Source organism: Pleurodeles waltl, chromosome 7, assembly GCF_031143425.1.
Source record: "Pleurodeles waltl isolate 20211129_DDA chromosome 7, aPleWal1.hap1.20221129, whole genome shotgun sequence".
Lineage (NCBI taxonomy): Eukaryota > Metazoa > Chordata > Amphibia > Caudata > Salamandridae > Pleurodeles > Pleurodeles waltl.
The window spans coordinates 559,265,410-559,284,492 of NC_090446.1; the positions used below are offsets into that span (position 1 = coordinate 559,265,410).

The 19,083-nt window shown below is 43.3% G+C and overlaps 1 protein-coding gene across 3 annotated transcripts in view; it reads left to right on the forward strand.

Annotated features, from left to right (window-relative positions):
* TEP1 (telomerase associated protein 1) overlaps positions 1-19,083 on the forward strand; it is a 1,055,001-nt gene that overhangs the window by 119,039 nt on the left and 916,879 nt on the right. For all 3 annotated transcript variants that reach the window (XM_069244315.1, XM_069244314.1, XM_069244316.1), the window contains exon 6: positions 8,618-8,779. In XM_069244315.1, the coding sequence (XP_069100416.1) occupies positions 8,618-8,779 (162 nt within the window). The remainder of the gene's footprint in view (positions 1-8,617; positions 8,780-19,083) is intronic.

The window sequence follows — 19,083 nt, forward strand, 5'->3', positions numbered from 1 at the left end:
AAAATACAAGGCATCACCCAACAACTCCAAATACATAAAAGAACAGCTTCCACCTGATTATCTGATAATTGCTGCAGCATGCAGGAGGGCCAACTCTCAAACATCTGTTGGGGCTCCCCCAACAGATAAAAAGAATAAAAGGATTGATGCCGCGGGTAAAAGGGTGGCTGCTTAGTCTGCCAACCACTGAAGGATCGCCAATTCTCCAGCTATAACAGGGCCTTCTGGAATGAGATGGAGGGGTTCCTCCAACATCTCACAAAAAGGGTGCATATCAAATTGCCTCAGAGGGTAAGCTGATCTCTAATACAGCTCTGTGCTGCGTCCTCAATGCTGCTGGCACCTTAGAAGACATGCCTGGCTCAGAGCCTCGGGTTTTAAACCTGAGCTCCAGCAAAACCTCTTGACCCTCCCATTTGATGGGGAACACCTCCTTGTTATCCAAATGGATACGCTCCTAGAAAAAGTAAAAAAGGACAACAAGATGGCTAAGTCGATGGGCGCATTGTAGACACCGTTGCAATGTGGCTCCTTTTGTATCTCCTCTTATCATAGAGGCTCAAGAACAACCTCCCATGAGACTTCCACCTTTTACCTTTATACCCAGGTGCAAACCCGCTCTCATAAGGGATACTATAGAGGCTCTTACAGGGGTAATTATTCTAAAGATAGAGGCAAGGGCAGATTCACAAAACCCTCCGCCACAACCACCAAATGCTAACTTTCCAACCATCCCACCTGGCCACGTCATACCTGTCCAGGGTCGAATACAAGGATTCTTTCCTGCCTGGCGAAACATCAACTCTGACCAATGGATGTGGGATATTATCCAACATGGTTATTATCTGGATCTTACTTACACATCTTCAAACATTTGACCTCGCAAACACAAACTTTCAACAGGACATCAACAGTTGCTCAGGGAAGAAGTTCAGGCACTCCTCAGAAAAGGTGCCATAGAACCAGTGCCACTGTACCAGCAGAGCACAGGAGTCTATTCACTCTACTTCCTTATTCCCAAAAAGGACGGGTCTCTGAGACCAATCTCAGACCCCTAAATGGATACACTCTCTGAGTACTTTCATATGGTCACTCTTCAAGATGTTATCCCAGGTAAAAAGGTGAATTCATGGCCCCACTCACCTTAAGGACGCCAGTCTCCTCATCTCTATTCAACCGAAGTATTGCAGATACCTCAGGTTTCTAATAAACAAACAGCATTTCTAATTTAAAGCGCTTCCCATTCAGGGTCATAACTTCCCCCAGAGTCTTCACCAAATGTCTTGCAGTCATTGCTGCTCACCTGCGCAGACAGAATTATTCATATCTAGACGACTGGCTCATCAAAAGCGCAACTCCTCAAAAGTGCTTCCAACACACTCAGGCCACTATAAATCTACTTCATCAAGTAGACTTTACCATCAAGGTAGCCAAATCTCACCTCCTGACCCTTCAAATACAGCCCTGTAGGAACCTGGCCTGGTGTGTGGTGAGCACATATTGTACTATCACCTTATACCAGGCCCAGGTCTCCCTCTTCCAGAGGAAATCCTTTGCTCTGCTTTCCTCTGCCTGAGCTGGTCAGGCAGCAGGATGACAGAAACCCTTCTGTGGGGTGGCTGCAGCGCTGGCTGCCTGGGAAACCCAGAATACTGGTAGGGCGCAATGCTGGGGGTCCTCGAATGAGCCCCCAGAGTGCATTAAATCATAAACCAAAACTGGCAACAGTATTGGGGTATGATTCCAACATGTGTGATACCAAACATGTCCAGGTTCGGAGTTACCATTATGTAGCTGGACACAGGTGTCCAATACACAGGTATGATGGCTTCCCCGCAGTTTCCAAGTCCAGGAAAATTGAGCTGGAGTTTGTAGGGGGACCTCTGCTCACCACACACAGGTACTTGTACTCTGCTTTCTGGGCAAGGAGGGCCTGCCATGGGGTGACTTACAGTGACCTGGTGCAGTGACCTGTGGTGAAGGGGTGCATGCACCTTTTCACACAGGCTGCAATGGCAGGCCTGCAGACACATTTTGCATGGGCTCCCATTGGTGGCACAATACATGCTGCAGACCATGGGTAACCCCTGGTTCCCCAATGCCCTGGGTACCTAGGTACCATAAACTAGGGATTTACATGGGGCCGCTACCATGCCAATTGTGGGGTGTGCTAAGTCTAAACAGCCAAATTTAGAGGGAGAGAGCACAGTCACTGGGGTCTTGGTTAGCAGGATCCCAGTGAACACAGTGAAAACACACTAATCTCAGACAAAAAGTGGGGGCAACCGTGCCAAAAAGAGGGTACTTTCTTACAAACTCTACTTAGGAGCCATCCTCAACTCACAGCAGGGGATAGCTGACCCCAGTGCCACCAGGATTCATTCCTTCCAGGCACTTAATCGCCAGTTTCAGCCTTGTCAGCAGGTAACAGTCATTCTCTTCAATATGATGGCTCCATGCATAGCCATAGTACCTCATGGCAGTCTGAACATGCATCTGTTGCAACATTGTCTAGCGCTCCAATGGACTCCAGCAGAGGGTCAATGGGGAGATCTAGTTTTGGTCAGCTGTCAAAAGGACGGCCTTTCGTAGACCGTGTTCTGCACAGAATTATAACTACAGACGCCTTCTTCACGGAATGGGGAGCACATTCCATAGATCTAACTATCCAAGGACGCTGGACATCCAGACAGAGACATTCCCATATCAATCACCTGGAGAGGCTAGCTGTTCACTTAGTGGTCAAAGCCTTCCTTCCTCACCTCATTGGCAAAGTAGGCATGTATTGTTTCCACAAGGAGGTGGGCACCGGGTCCCTCAGCTTTCTCATCTAGCCAAAACCATTTGGAGGTGGGCTCTCCGGTATGACATTCACCTGTTAGCAGAACACCTCCTGGGAGTAGACAACTACTATGCAGATCTCCTCAGCAGGAGATGCCAACAAGTCCATAAGTAAGAACTCCATCTGCAAGTCCTCCTTCCTTACTTCTGGCGTTGGGGTCAGCCACAAATAAATCATTTTGCCCCAGCAGAAAATGCAGATGTCCAGACTTTGCCTCCAGGCTCCCAACAGACCAGGCGCAACGCACTATGGATGAGTTGGTCTGGTATATTTGCTTACGCTTGTATACCTCTCCCACTGCTTCCGTTTGTGGTTGGCAGACTTTTGCAGACCTCTCTCTCCCTCATTTTAGTGGTTCCTAAAGAGCACGGCAGTCATGGTTCACCACATTCCTAGAACTCTCAGTAGTCCCCTGAGCTACTGCCGAACAAGCAAGTCCTTATCACGCAGAATCATAGAGAAATCAGACACCCAGGCCAGGTCCCTCAGCCTTGCAGTCTGGCCCCTTAAGTCCTAGAGTTTGGCTATTTGGATCTGCCACAGTCTTGTACGGACGTTCTTAACGAAGCATGCAGTCCCACTGCTCAAGCTTCTTTTGCTGCTAAGTGGAAAAGAGTTATTCACTAGTGTCATTCCAAACACATTGATCCTTTAGCAGCTGAGGTTCAAGACATTGTTGTCCATTTCATTTACATACCTCTGGTTTAGCTTTTACATCTATAAGGCTACACCTACGGCAGTACCTGCATATCTACAAAACAGACAGTTCACTTCCCCTTTCAGGATTCTAGACATCAAAGCCTTCGTAGACGGTCTTAAGAGAGGTTTTCCTCCCAGAGTGTCACCAACTTCCATTTGGAATCTCCATATTGTATTACTAAGATTAATGGGCCCACTATTTGAACCCCTCCACTTCTGCCCCCTCCAGTTTTTACCATGGAAAGTAACATTCCTAGTTGCTCTCAATTCACTCAGACATGTTAGTGAGCTTCAGGCATTAACTTTAGAGGTACCCTTCTTCAAACTACGCAGAGATAGGGTGATACTGCCAACCAATCCTAAATGTTTACCAAAGGTGGGGTCTCAATTCCACCTTTATCTATGGAATTGCCAGTTTTTTTCCCCCAACCTAACTCAGTTACGGAAAGGGCTCTACATACCTCACCTTAGATGTTAAACAAGCACTCGTGTATTGTATTGATAGAACCAGATCATTTAGGAAAACACAGCAACTCCTTTTTTCCTTTTCAAAGCCACACAAATGAAGGACCATTTCTAAATAAGGCATAGCACGTTGGATTGTTAAATGCACACAACATGCTATGCTAAAGCTAAAATAACTTTACCTATCTCTCCTGGATCTCATTCCAGTCATAAGAAAGGAGCTTAAATTGCATTTCTAGTTAATATACTTATAAATTACATATGGGATCTACTTAGCATACAATTACAAAACATTACTGTGTAGATGTGCTGGCCTGTTAGCAAGCCAGAATGGGTCAAACAGTTCCACCTACACTATTTCAAACAACTGTAACCTCCACAGATTAGTCACTTCTTAAGGAGGAGGACTGCTTTACAGCTTATGCTAAGCATGTGCATCTACAGCCACACATGCCTCAAACGGAAAATGTTACTTACCCAGTTAGTGTCTGTTGGTGTCATGTAGTGTTGTAGATTCACATGCATTCACCCTCCTTCCCAGACACCTATGTTTGTTACAGTTACTCTTATGGGTTATCACAAACGTTTTTAGGCATGAACTTCTCACTATACTATGCTCTGCTTCACATTCCATCCTCACCCGCCTTGCGGGAAAACAATCTAACAATGGAGTCGATCACCATGCGCATTACCAGCAAGAGCAGGAGTCACTGTACCGACTTGAAAGACTTTCTTAGAAGAAAAACAACTTGCACACTTCCGAGCCCAACACTAGATGGCACAAATATACTAAGCATGTGAATCTACAGCACTATATGCCATGAACAGATGCTTACTGCGTAAGTAACCTTTTTTTTTTTAGCTTTCAGCAAGGTATTGATTTCCCCAGACTTAGGCTGTGCAACCAAATAACAATGAAAAGAGCTCCAAAATGTCAATGAAGAACTGTTGGACTTGAATTTCAGTGTTTCACTGTGATATACAGTGCAATTGTGCTTGCCCTGTGAAAGTATTACCAACATATTCGCAGTGCCGGGCAAAGCCTATCGGCATAAAAACAGGGAATCCCTTCATGTATAGGGAGCTATGGTGAGTGGCAGTGTGGTATTCAGCACCAGAACTCCTGTTTTTTGTCTTTTTAGGCTGAGCTTACATTATTACATACCGTATAATAGACTTGAGTTATTTTTGACATTTGAATTCCTGTGTTTATACAGTATCATTCTTGCTTCTTTTCTCTTGCCTCTGTTTGTCTCCTCTATGAATGGGTGGTGGGCTGGTGGGAGATGCTTATGTGTCTATCATACTAATTCTTCTGTTGATGTTGCATTTCCCTCTGATGTGAACATTTGTGAATTATCCTTTAATGTTTTCTTCATTGTTGTGTTTTCTAATTAAACGTATTTACATAAGAAATGCTTATGCTCATTGATCAAACCCATCAGGGAGGTTGACCAAAACATGGGCATCCCAGTACACCAGTATATTGATGATACTGTGCTTTTCCTTGACATCATATTTGAAAAAGAACATTAGATACATTGCTGCTTGTTTGCAATTCGGGCAGATATTGATATTCAACTCCATTTAAAACTGGACCCACAAAAATGAAGTTACTACTCTGTGTCCAATGCAAAACTGGGTATCTGCCCTCACAGTTTATAAAAAACACTGTTTTCAGCAGGTACCACAACTAATCTGAGGCAGTCACTGCTTTGGCCACATTATGCCAGTCCTGATCTTGGTATATTTGCTTCTGGTTGCCTTTTCAAGATGGTGTGCCAGTAATTAAGCCTTCTGTCAAAAGACTTTTAACAAAATAACCAAATTCACCCCAGAGAGAGGAAGACCTCTGCACTCTAGAAAACAAATGTTTGCGAATGTAATTTGCTTTTTTATAAATTGAATTAATTTTAACTAGATATATAATGTGTAAGGTTGTTAACAGAATGACTTCTCTTTCTTACTTCCTCAACATGGTAAGAAATATACATCTGATTATTAAGGTACATGCATCTCTCATTCTTAACATAAACCCACTTCAAGGGTTTCTTGTGTTTTTGAGGGATCTGTGGAAGACAAAATATATTCAGATAGCTTTGTAGAGCTTTACAGATGTGGCAACACATTTTCAAAAGACATGTATTGCTGTTGAGTTACACTTACAATGCTCCTCCTCCCTAATAGGTTTCTGATTAGACGACAAATTTTCAATTAGCTTGCTAAGAAATAATTTGGTGAAACCGGTCCTCTGTGTGAGACTTTTTGAAACTTTTCTAGAGTTTAAAAATGTCATATTTTCAGACAGTCCATAACCAGACAGCTCTAACTGCTGAAATGAGGAGGAGATATATCTGGAATGTAGGTTACTGGAGGACAATTGGAGGCTCTGGTACATTTGTACAATGATTAATTCAATCCTTTGGATAATGTGTACCAATAAATCATATATTTTATGGCAGAACAAGAACATGTGACCTAATGTTCCCTTATAGATCTCCTTAACACAAAAGGGAGAGTCTGGGAGAAGGAAGGAACAACCACCCCAAACTGTCTCCCCAAGTTACACAAGGAGTATGGGGTGTGTAGGGTACCAAGTGCAAAGGAGTTGCCCTGGAACCTTTGTGTATCTCGAACTACGAGGTTTGTTTGCGTGCTGAATATAGCTGTCCGGAGGGGAATTTCTCTGTGTGGACTAGGTGGTCTCACACACTATATAGTGTCATGCTTCATCATTTGACCACCTAGCCCCATCCAGGTAGGATAGTACCACCTGGATGGACTCAACCTCACCGTTAAAAGGACTCCGTGGGAGTGCAGAGATTAAGGTTCTCTGGATCCAGTTGTACTACAGAAAGAATAAAAGCACCTAATCAGTCACCTGAGTTCTAATACACCTTTATTCGTGGTGACTGCTGGTGAGATTAAAAACAAGCGGTGGGACACCTATTGAGGGTAGTGACTCGAAGGGTCACCTACTATTCAGTGGCCAAAAAAGATCTCCACTTGCCATATTACATTGTAACTGAATATTAGTAAGTTCTGCACAGTGCTCTCAGGATCAGATAATACAAATTCATTTTACTCCCAGCAGTGTTCCTGCAGAAGTGTTCTCTTGGTGTGGGCGATAAATTTTGCTCCGCCAGTGGAGTTGGCAGAATTTTGGCCAGTCTGTGTTACGCTTATAACATGGCGTTCCGGCCAAATTCCGCCAGCTGCCACATGGCATACTTTTTTCTCATGGGCAATGGCAAGTTGGCCAGCGTGGGGGAAAATTGGTGTCCCCCAAGCTCGATTTTTGAGGACTAGGAGGGCACCTATTGAGACCTTACCAAAGCAGACGGTCGCAACCTTTCGCGGTGAGGCCGCCACTCGGGTAGAAAATCTACTGGAACGACAGCCAAACCAACTCAAGAAGCAGCTCCTTCTGACACTCCGAGTGGTGCAGTTCTCGCTGATTTTTCAACATGTAATGAGCTCCCAGTGCTAAAAATCAGTGCAAGCAGCGTGATATGCTAATTTCAACTCATTCATGGAGCTCCACTTAATCTTGTGGAGTTTTCATGTAATTCTGTCGAGTGAATCCCCATGAGGTCCACCCCCCCCTAGTCTTCACACTTTTATTGATTAATCACTCACAAAATAAAAGGTTTGAGTTGAATGATTTTTAAGAGGATGGTGTTTCAAATGGTTGAGGAAAATGATAATAGATATATTACTTTCCTATCACATGGTATATGTATTTATGCACATGGAACAGATCTTTATTAGGTAAATGATTCCACTGATGCGCAATCTAATTATCTATCAAAATGTGTCTTTGTATCTATTGCCAGGCATTATAAATTTCTACAGAAATAGGGGGTCATTCTGACCCTGGCGGCCGGTGGCCGCCAGGGCCACCGACCACGGGAGCACCGCCAACAGGCTGGCGGTGCTCCCACGAGCATTCTGACCGCGGCGGTTCAGCCGCGGTCAGAAGCGGAAAGTCGGCGGTCCCCCGCCGACTTTCCGCTGCTCGGGGGAATCCTCCATGGCGGCGGAGCGCGCTCCGCCGCCATGGGGATTCTGACACCCCCTACCGCCATCCTGTTCCTGGCGGGTCTCCCGCCAGGAACAGGATGGCGGTAGGGGGTGTCGCGGGGCCCCTGGGGGCCCCTGCAGTGCCCATGCCAATGGCATGGGCACTGCAGGGGCCCCCGTAAGAGGGCCCCGCAAGGTATTTCAGTGTCTGCTTTGCAGACACTGAAATACGCGACGGGTGCAACAGCACCCGTCGCACCTTCCCACTACGCCGGCTCCATTCGGAGCCGGCGTCCTCGTGGGAAGGTAGATTTGCCCTGGGCTGGCGGGCGGCCTTTTGGCGGCCGCCCGCCGGCCCAGGGCAAATCTCAAAATACCCTCTGCGGTCTTGTGACCGCGGAGCGGTATTTTGACGGGGGAACATTTGGCGGGCGGCCTCCGCCGCCCGTCAATGTCAGAATCACCCCCATAGTGTCTCTGTAACTGTAGAAAGGCTGTCTATTATCTTTAGTCAGATTGCCTGTGTAACTGCAACAATGGTGTTCTTAATCTTTGTACCTCTGTATGTCTTTGTCTTCTCTTCTACAGAGCCTGGCTTTGAAACAAGGGAAATCAGTACCCCTGCCCTCATGTCTTCGTCGAGCAATGACTGATAAATTCAAACAATTCACAGAGTATCAGCTTGCAAAGTACAACACCAGGGTGCACCGTGGCAAAACTTCCAAGAAAAAGACAAAAGAACAGGAAAAGGTAAGGGGTTATCACTTGTCTGTGTTCCGTATACTGTAAATCAGGACACAGCATAGTTGAATCACGTTGTGTTTAATTGTATGTGTTAAAGGTAATGTCGATTGGGGATAGTTGATGAATAAGGATACGGTTTTGTAAAAGAAGCCACTAACTAGCTCATTAAAATAATCCTGTTGATCATCATAGTGGTGAAAGTATTGCCTCGCTTGCTGTTGCCCATCTGTCTGCCTGGAGTTTTCACTTTTTGTTGTTTTTAAGAATTGTTCTCATATTCCCAGTCCCTGTTTCATGGTGTCACTAGTTTTCTTCATTTTTCAATTAATTATTGGTATCCATTCTTCTAAGGATATATGTCACTCTGTGTATATACACCAAAGGCAGTGTCCGGATGGGGGATTAATTAGAGGAAAACCTAAAACATATGATTTTAGGAAATTACCTGCACAGTGATTGGGCTTCCAGTGTCTTTTTGTTTCCCTCCTTTATTCCCCTTCCCTTGGTTAACTGCTATAGATAAGTAAGTGCACTCTATAATTTTGTAATCTTTCTAGTTGAGTAATGGATGATTTAGGACATTGTCATAGTAGCTCTGTTTAGTTCAGCTATTATCTCTGTATGGTTGGCAAGGTATATTACCCAGTGGGGACCTGTCGGCTATCCAATATTTTTTGTTCAGAATACAAATTAATAAAACACAGCATGTTATAACTAGCAAACTACAATTTTAGTAGCATTTCAAGCAAAAGAGAAATAAAATACCTCAGGCTTAAAGATCACATAATGTAGTTAAATGTGCATTTGGTGTGTTTAATATGAGTAAAACATTGGTCCTACAGTATCCAGCTAACAAATTAAAAATATTGTTTAAAGTGCTTTTAAGAGATATTACCTACCACATACAGCATGAGAGTGCTATTTCTCACAGCTGCTTTTAAACGTCAGCACCCTCCACACATCCTCCAATGTTCCAGCTCTCGACAGCTCTCCTGCATTCGCTGTTTGAAAATGAGTATGTGGTGACAGAACTTTCTTTGTACTGGCAGTCTCTCTCTGGAACTTGATGTTTTTTAAGTTATGTCTCAAAACATGGCTATTCCACAGTAGAGTGCATCTGTTGGTACCCATCTGCATTGTGTATAACCTATGTGATCATGATGGGAAGGGGAAAACCCTTTTGTTAAATGGCTGTCTGGCAGTGTACTAGAGAAAAGTAAGGCCCCTCACCCCTCATGGGCTCTCTGCAACCCACCATCCCATTGCTCCCTTTTTGCTCCTCCTTGTAGATATGATTTCTGTTCCTCAAGCGGTAGTAATTGAAGCATGAATCTTTACAACAAGCTCAAGTCACACAACAAGAAGCTTAGCAGTGATGGCTGATGTCTTATGACCTGGTGTAAAAATGTATGTGCTAATATTTTTAGAACAGTGAGGAAACGATCATACTGCGTGTAGGCTAAAAAATAAATTAACATCACAAAACAAAATAAAATGATGAACGGAGTGTTGAAACTTTTCAAACACTCACCCCCAGTCATAGATCAGGGTTTAATCCATCGTTATTTTGCTCGCCACGTCACCCCAGTTTGGACCGAGCCATATGCAAATCAGTCTTTATCCTGTTCCCCATGGGAACAGTCCAGCCCGAACTGCTAGGCCAGGTCCTCCCTGGACAGGAAACAAACATCCTGGGGCCGGTTTCAGGGTATCACCCTTCATCAGCCAGGCTAGCTTGAACCCAGTGGCACAGTGAGGAACTTCAGTTAAACATGTATCACGTCTTCCATATGAGATGCAGGAATTTAATATCTACAGTCAGCTTGTATTCACAAGACAAACTGAAAGGTCATTTTGTGGCTACAAATGTTATTGAGGCACCTCTAGAGTGAGCTAAGCAGAAAAGAGTTACACTTTCTCCATACTGGCCATGACTTCATGTCTAACTAAAGTCATCCTGCAGCTTTTATTATCCCATCTACCAACATTGTACTATAGTACCGTACTGCAGTCACTTGTGCATTGATATTCATAGCCTTGACTGCGCTTTAAAGCGCTTTAGTGGATATGTGTCATACCTCTTTGTAGGTTGCACATGGTGGATGAGTTTGTTGCCTAACCTATGTGGAACGTATGCATGATGATCAAGTTGTTGCCGTTTTCTTGTCCTACGTCGCTGCGCTTAATTGTGTAGTAGAGCGAACAGTCATGAGTGATAGAACACTTATGTTTTGTGTTATTACTGTCGTGTTAGACAGGTGTGGATTGTGAATGTTGGCTGTGCGAGAAGCTATTTTGTGTCTTGTATGATGAACACTGGCTTGCCATTGTCCTGTTCTTTCGATTGTGTAGCTGTGCTTGTGTATGGAGTTGAGAGAAGTTGAGTGAGCGATCGATGCACCTGTGATCGTACCTGGGTGGGGAGTTTTGGTTCTGGTTCTTGTGTGGGTACAATCTTCAGGCATCTATTGTCAATATCCTCCTCGTGTGGGAGATTGCTTCTGGCCTTTACTGTATTCAGTGCAGTCCTCCATTTGTTTGTGCAACATTCAGGACTGGATGGTCTTCCAGAGTACCAGATGCCCTTTTTGTCTTTGTTTGGAGGAAATGTTATAATGTTGTTGCCTCTCCCAAGAAGGATATGCTTTCTTGTAGAATGGGACCGTGAGCCACAGTAGCCACCTCGAGTAAAGTAACTTAATTTACAAGTATCTTTGGTATTTTACTTGAATTTGGTTTGGCCCATTCTGGAGTAGGCCTAGTGAGTAAAGCATAGTGCCTTGAAGCAGGAGGCTATGGCTATTGGTAGTCAATGAAGTGTCTGGAGAACTATACGCATGCATTTGTGTAGGAATTATCATGATTCTGCATTTTGAAATCTCTGACGTTTTAGGAGTAGGAAGAGGAGCACCGCCAGATAAAGTTCTTTTGCTTAGTCACTGCTTGGGATAGGGAAGGACCCCTCTGAAAATAGTGTTGCATGGTTAGTGAATTGCTTTGACTTTCTAGATTTCTGCCCCTTACATAGTGTTCCATTTCTTCAATTCATTAGGAAACATATGGAAACATCTTGAATGATTAATGTGAACTCAAACTTATCTAGAAGATACATTTTTAATGACTTCCTATGGCATGATGGGGTCTTTCTTTGAATCTATGCTAAGTGTGACCTTAGATGCAAATAGGTTTTTTGCATGGTCTTAGCGCTCATGTGCCTAGCTATAGGAATAAAAGACTGCAGCCCTCTATGCAAGAGGATGTATTTGTATCACTGTGTGGAAATGCAGATGTCCTTGTTTGAACTGAGCCACAGTTCTTTAGTCTTAATTGTGCCACAGTTGCTGCTGCCATTCGAGTTGAGAAGCCAGGTTTAAGATTACTTAAGGCTTTAACATGCTGTTCACAGCAGCACTATTACCAGCTTAATTTTTTGATTGTTTCAGCCCGTTAAGCTAGTAAACAATATCATCTCCACAAGACTCCCTGGACCCCTTTCAGATTGGCTTCCTGATAAAATAAGGACCCAGTTTAATACGGTAAGTGCAGAGTTACCCTCCGTCCATTAGTATTGTGGATGTCATCCTACATTAGTTGGACAACTTTCTTGAAGGGTAAGCACGGTTATAATCAAAATTAAAAGGTGTTTAATATTAGGTTGTAGGCTTTTACCTGTATCGCCTTCTAGTCTAGTGTTTAAAATAAGCAAAGTACCACCTAGGCAGACATTTAATGTTCTGAGCTGCAGAAGCTCCAAATGGGTGAGAAGCTACCAGCACCTCTTAAGTTGAGAAGGTCTTGTTATAGCCCCAAAGTAGTATATCAAACTATGTTTTAAGCCCACAGAAGCTCTACACTACTTTCAGAAATAATTGAAATCAGATGCATTGATGTTCAAAGACCTGTTATTGTATGGAAAAGTCAGTAGGTCGTTAGGATTTTTCATAGTGTCTAGAAATGCTGACATGCATCCTGGTTACATTGCCAGCTTTATTGTGAATTTCTGACCTGTTCCGCAAGCCTGTAAGTCTATTCTGACTGCTGCCAAGGTTGAGAGAGTTTCCTATTTTTCAGTGTGGGAATAATTCTGTGAGATGCTGTAAAATAGTTTTGGTGGAATGTTTCAAAGTAATCAAGAATGTTTTTCTTTTGTAACCAAAGCAGTGATTTAGCAAGAGGGCTCTTTCTCTAAAGCAAGCAAGGAAAAATTGGCATGTTCCTGGTTGGGCGTAAAAAGACAGCCACAAATGGGCTGCAGCAGGCACCTCATGGACCTCCCTCCTCCCCCACCCTCTGCTTTGTCACTACTGAACATGTTCCACTAGTGGTAGCCTTGATCCTGAACTCAGGGTGCACAAAGCTGTGTCAAATAGCAAAGAACAGTGTTAGGTAATCAGTTTCTGTCAATGAGAAAGTTATAGAGGAGTCTGCAATCTCTGTTCCTTAATCTTGGCAAAATGCATATTTCCCTCCAAACCAGGCTTTTCTCAGGTAGTCCCTTTTCTCCCGCTTCCTAAAACCAAGGTCTTTGGCTATGGGTGGAGGGTGGTTTTATAGACCTTCCTGTGAAAGCTCATAAACATTTGTGTTATGCTTGTCCTTTTTGAAGCACATTGTCATGTTGCACCCTCAGAGGAAAGCAGACCATCTCAAGAGGATGCTGTTAGTCTCTCCCACTACTTTGAAATGTTTTAATGCGCTAGGATCAGTGATGTGTTTTCTGCAGCATTTGAATAATTGCTGAAAAAACATTTAAGTGGTTTGGTTGGCCTTTTTTGATATTGGTGATCAAGCATCAAAAATATGGAGACCAGCCCTTGGCAGATGAGTAACCTGAAGCTGAACGTAGAACCAAATCACCTGAATTTCAAACGGAGAAATTCAGTTTTCCATTAGATTGAAGCCCCTGAACACCAAGGAAACAACTGATGAATACCAGAGAGGGATGGTCAGTAGTTTCCAAACTGTGTGCTGCACCACCCTGGTGCGCTGCAAAAACCAGCCAGGCGTGCTGCAGTTGCTGAGGAGAATCCATAATCTACGCCATTGGTTTCCAAGTTTTAGCAACACTCGGCTCCCTTGACCAATTGGTCCTGGGCTGCGGCTCCCTTTTGCATTGTGTATTTTTGGCGGGTATGCGGGTGGTGGGGTTGTAAGATCTAAGCCATCCTTGGTTGTATTTCCGTTTTAATCCCTGAAGAAAATTGGGATGAAGGTATAGAGAATAATGTGTGCAATGCAAGGATATGTCTACTCTCTTTTCACAATACATGTACTCATGGACCATGTAGTGACTGCGTCTGTTTGCTGTTTGTGCGCACTCCAGCCCAAATCAGCCAGGGGCACTGGGGTGCCACGGTGCACAGTTGGGAAACCTCTGCCATATGCAATGCCTCCCACCCTCATTATCTGTTGGTGATATTGTTCAATTTGTCAAAAACGTAGGTGCGAACCTGGTGCACATAATAAAAGACGTGATCAGGTTTGGGAAATACATAGGTATTCACATTACATGGAGCAAGTCGAAGATGTTCCCACATACCAATCCAGTAACACTACTAGGAGGGTGCTGCACTTTTCTGTGACTTGGAGTAAAGAGTGAAATATTAGGGTGTCCTCATTAATAGAAACAGCTCTTAAAGATAGTTATGGACCCCCACACTCCCGCCCAAAAAAGTAATATCCTAGGGAGCAATGGCCAATGACCACTTGGTCAAGGGAGCCTCATGTTGATAAAGTTTGGGAACCACGGGGGATGGTGTATTACATCCAGTTGAATTCTAACTAGCTATAACTTTCTACCCATATTCTCAACTGTGCAATCCAGGTCTCCGACTTGAATTAGTAGTTGGAGAGTCACAGCACTTTACAGTACCCCTGTATGGATAACTAAATACAATTCCTGGAAAGACAGATGTACTCTTTCCTGTCTTAGACCGGAGAAGGGATGCCTCTTTATACTTCATCAGATTTATGCATGGTTGTGGAATTTAATAAAATATCTACTTTTCCATGGGACAGGTTGCTTCATAAATCTACGTGTCCTGTTAAAAAAAAAATCCATTGGTGCCATGTAGCGCGGCGACAACTTATGGCAGCAGTCTCATTATGTAAGAGCTCTGATAATAGCCTCTCTGATTATGTCTTGGTTAATACTATAGTAGGGCTTGAATACTATCAATTTTAAGCCCTACTATAACAACTTTCTCATTTTGCCACCTTTCTGGACACCTATAGACTTGGACTTTCGAAAGTGTTTTAGGATTCTTACCTGGGGGTAAGACTGCTTGGTTCGGGGCGGCAGCACCACCATGAGTGGGTGACAGAGTCAGTCCTGCGCTGGCTGGAAGCTGTTGGCCTCACCTTTTCAGCTAGCTAGCAGCACCTCACCAAAGTCTTAAATGTGAAAGTGATTTGTGACGGCCTAGAAAACATGACACTCTGACCTCTCAGGGAAGTCATGGTTGACCTATCATACCCTTTTCTCTCAGTTACACAACATCTCACACATTCGAAAACAGAGACATGCTGGACAGGTTTCAATGCATTTATTGAAATGTCGGCATTCTACAATAAAACATGTGCTGCGATTATTCGGAGGATGAAACATAATACCTGTAGGGAAAAACAAATAAACAAACCCAACATCCTGGAATAAACATATGTCTAAATTTTCCTTCCTACACCCTATTCTCTAACATGGGAGTATAGCAGTGTTAGCCTTTCTGCCTGTCCCAGTTTTATGGAAGGAGCCCCGACCCCATGCCTGAGAGATAGGCAAGGGTCTTGCCTGTTGGTCTGCTTGGCAGTCATCCTGGTTGGCCGGAGAGACAAGGCCAAGATCAGCACAGCTGCAAAGAAGCAGCACACAGCATAAGATGAATTCTCTGGCTAGAATGTCCTCTCTACCAGTCTAAGGCTTATGTGGTGTTTATATGATAAAACATGTTGTGTTCTGAAAACAGGCCTGACGTGATTGTGTGTCCATGGTTAACTGCTGACTTTGTACTCTTGTAGCAGCAATATAAATTTATCAGCCTTAAGCAAAGCACTGAACGAAATGCACATAAAGGGCAGATAAATGTAGAACAAAAACAAATTTTTTTTTCTAAGAACAGCAGCTGATAAAACGTAAAAGCAACAAGCTGGAAAGCTACCTGTGGAAAAATATAATAAAATTGAATAAAATGTAAAATACGGGTGCCCAATTTAGGCCCTAAAAGGTGAACCCATGACAGAAGCAGTGAGCAATAGTTCTAGGGCTGGAATACCTTTGAGTCTGTGCAAACCTACTGAAAAGCATGTTTAAAGGATTTTCACCAGCTCTTCTGTAATATTTTCCCATACTGAGAAAGGTTGGAAATTTACTTCTGACTGTTCCAGGAACTACTGCGACAATGTGTACTTTTTGAGACTAAAAATTGTTTTTGCTTTTTGTCAATGTTTATGGCAGTGGTGAGGGACTGGCAGCTCCCACAACAATAAAGTGCTACTAAAGCTATGCCAAAGCAGACGCGCATTGACAAAACCAATCGGTTGCCTTGCCATTGCTTTTTTTATTTTCATGTTTCCCATAATCTTGTTTTAAATGGTTACACTCATTTTCCATTATGAATATTGTTTTGAAAATACTAGCTTTAATAAACATAGTTTACTAAATAATGCTTCAAAGAAATAGTACCTAAACTTTCACCGTAGTTTAGCAAAACATTTGTTTTCCTATTTTCATTTTTGTTCTGAACATTTTATTTTGAAAGCAACGGATCTGCAATCTTGTTTACAAGTTTCTTCAAACATTTACATCTAATCTGAGAGCATTCTGGGAGCATTATGCGTAGCCTTATCTTGTTAAAAATTTCAGACGTGAAAAAACATATTTTTTCATTGGAATCACTGTCAGTAGTGCAGTGTGACCTTAGAACATTTATTTGAAGTGCTGATCCTAATAATAAAGGCTTAGCATTACTGAAACATAAATACAGGTTTGAACAGCATTAACATATGGACGCAAATATTACTTCAACTGCATACAGGTCCCTTCCCTGTAAACTGGCAGTGGGTTGGGCCTACTTGTTCCAATGACACAATAAACATGAAAACCTGTTGTACTTGACCACAAACAATATATCCTGGGCTTTGTGCTATATGAATTCCACACCCCTTTTCTTGTGTTTGTTTGTAAAGTGGCACAGGATCTTTTATATGATGGGATCCAAACTTCCAGGGAGCCCACAGTTCATTCTGAAATCTATTTCATGTCCTTTGAAATTTCATTTTCCTTTCACCGTAAAAGGAATGTGGACCAACTCTACTGAATCACACATTTATATAGTACAGTGTAGCACCGATTGTGCTCCAGACCTGTTTATCCCAGGATGAAGTTAGTCCACCTTTAGCTACAAGTTATCCGGAAAGGGTCCCATGCATATATCCAGTTCTGTCACTTTTAAGGAAGCATGGCATTCCTTGACTCCCATTAAGTCTTCCCTGAAAATATCTGGGCACATTTTCCAGATATACCAGGGGAAGGTGTGCTGGGTAATGTTATCAGGATACTGTTTGGAGAAACAGCTAGTGATTCAGAGGCCAAGGTGGTAATTAAAAAATCATTTTTGAATCAGAGTGGGACAACTAATGAACCAGAGGTTTTATAGTTAAGTTAGACTGTGAAGACCATTTTGGGGAACACTTGGGAAGGCCAGGCTTATTCAATATTAAGTGGCACCAGTTTAGGCATATGTAAGCCTTTCCACACCACCCTTCTAAGTTTTCTGAGAAGGTAGATGTTGGACTTGGCCCTCTCTGCAGGGTCAACCCAAAACCTTCTGCCTTAAATGTTCATTTTTTCTGAAATCATTTGTGTTTGATTTTAGGACTCTGTGCACCTTATCACTTATAACTAGTGCTAAGTGCCTGTCCTCTCTCCTAAAATATTTTACTATTGGCTTACTCCTGATTGGTGCATTGAATTCATTAGTAAGCCAGGGCCTGTAAACTAATTACTACTAGTGGGTAGCAGCACTCATGTTTTAAAAGATTATCTTTAATGGGCGGCACACTGTCTCAGGCCTGTCATTCCAGCCAATGGGCAGTTTTAAACTGCCAGTTCAACCTGGCAAAATACAACTTTAGCCAGGCCAAAACCTTCAGTTTTAATACATATAAGCCACCCTTAAAGTAGGCCCTAAACAGTCTATAGGGAATGGTTCATTGTGTTTAAAAAGTAGGAATTGTGTTTTTTAAGTTTTTCATGTAATAGTATTGAAAACTCCCAAATTCTTTTTTCACTACTATAAGGCCTACCTCTCGCATAGGATAACATTGGGTCATCCTGTTACACTTAATAAGTGCTAACTTTTAAATTGGAATAGGTACAAATATCATGTTTGGACTCAGAAGAATTGCAATTGAAAATACTCTTTAATGGCAAAGTGGGATTCTAGACTACAGTGTTGAAAGTGACACTTTCAGAAAGTTGTAATGTTCCTGCCCAAAACTTTCTGAGGCCTTTTAGAATTTCCAGATGTTAATTGCTTCCCCATCAGTTATGTGTGTTGGGCCGAGACAGTGAACAATAGGACCTGGGTATTGCTGGGAGAGAGCCATCCTGCTAGGATGGGAGGGGCAGGGCTGTTCCCTGCCCCGCTTAAGCTTCAAATGGATGCCCCCAGCAGACTCACAAAGGAAATTGACAACAGCCTTGTCATCCTAGGCCTCTTGGAGCCTGGGCATGAGAATAAAGGCTTTCCTGAACCAGATGTGGGGATGGACTGGAAGTTTCCTCCACTTCAAAGGGTTGCACCAGATATAAATATTGGGCCTCCTGAGCCTCTCATTAGTTCACTCCTGGACCTGATTATGACCCCCAGAAGGATTGCCTTGTACTTCAGAGGAATACCCTGCTGCTTGAAGCCTACTTTATACCTCAGGACTGACTTACTGCTATCAGGAGACTGGCCTACTCTTTGAAGCCTGACTTGTACCTTCAAAATACAGCCCTGACGCCCGATGCCTGCCTCGCTGCTTGATCCAAGGTCTATCAGAGAGACTCCCAGGGTAGATTGGATGGCCTGTTCTGAACTATAAAGGCACAACAAGCACCAGAGGACCCCTTGCAAATGCCCAGCTGAGGTGCTGCAATTGACCCTGCCTGGGTCTGCCTGACCTTTGCTGGCCTGTGCTGGAGTGAGTTCTTGATCCCCAAGATGTGCCTTCCTAGTTCCTGAAACCTTGGATGACATATGTTGAGCTCCTCCTGTGAAATTCTGATGTTTTGAACCCTGTGCTATGGACCTTGAGAAGGTATCCTTTTC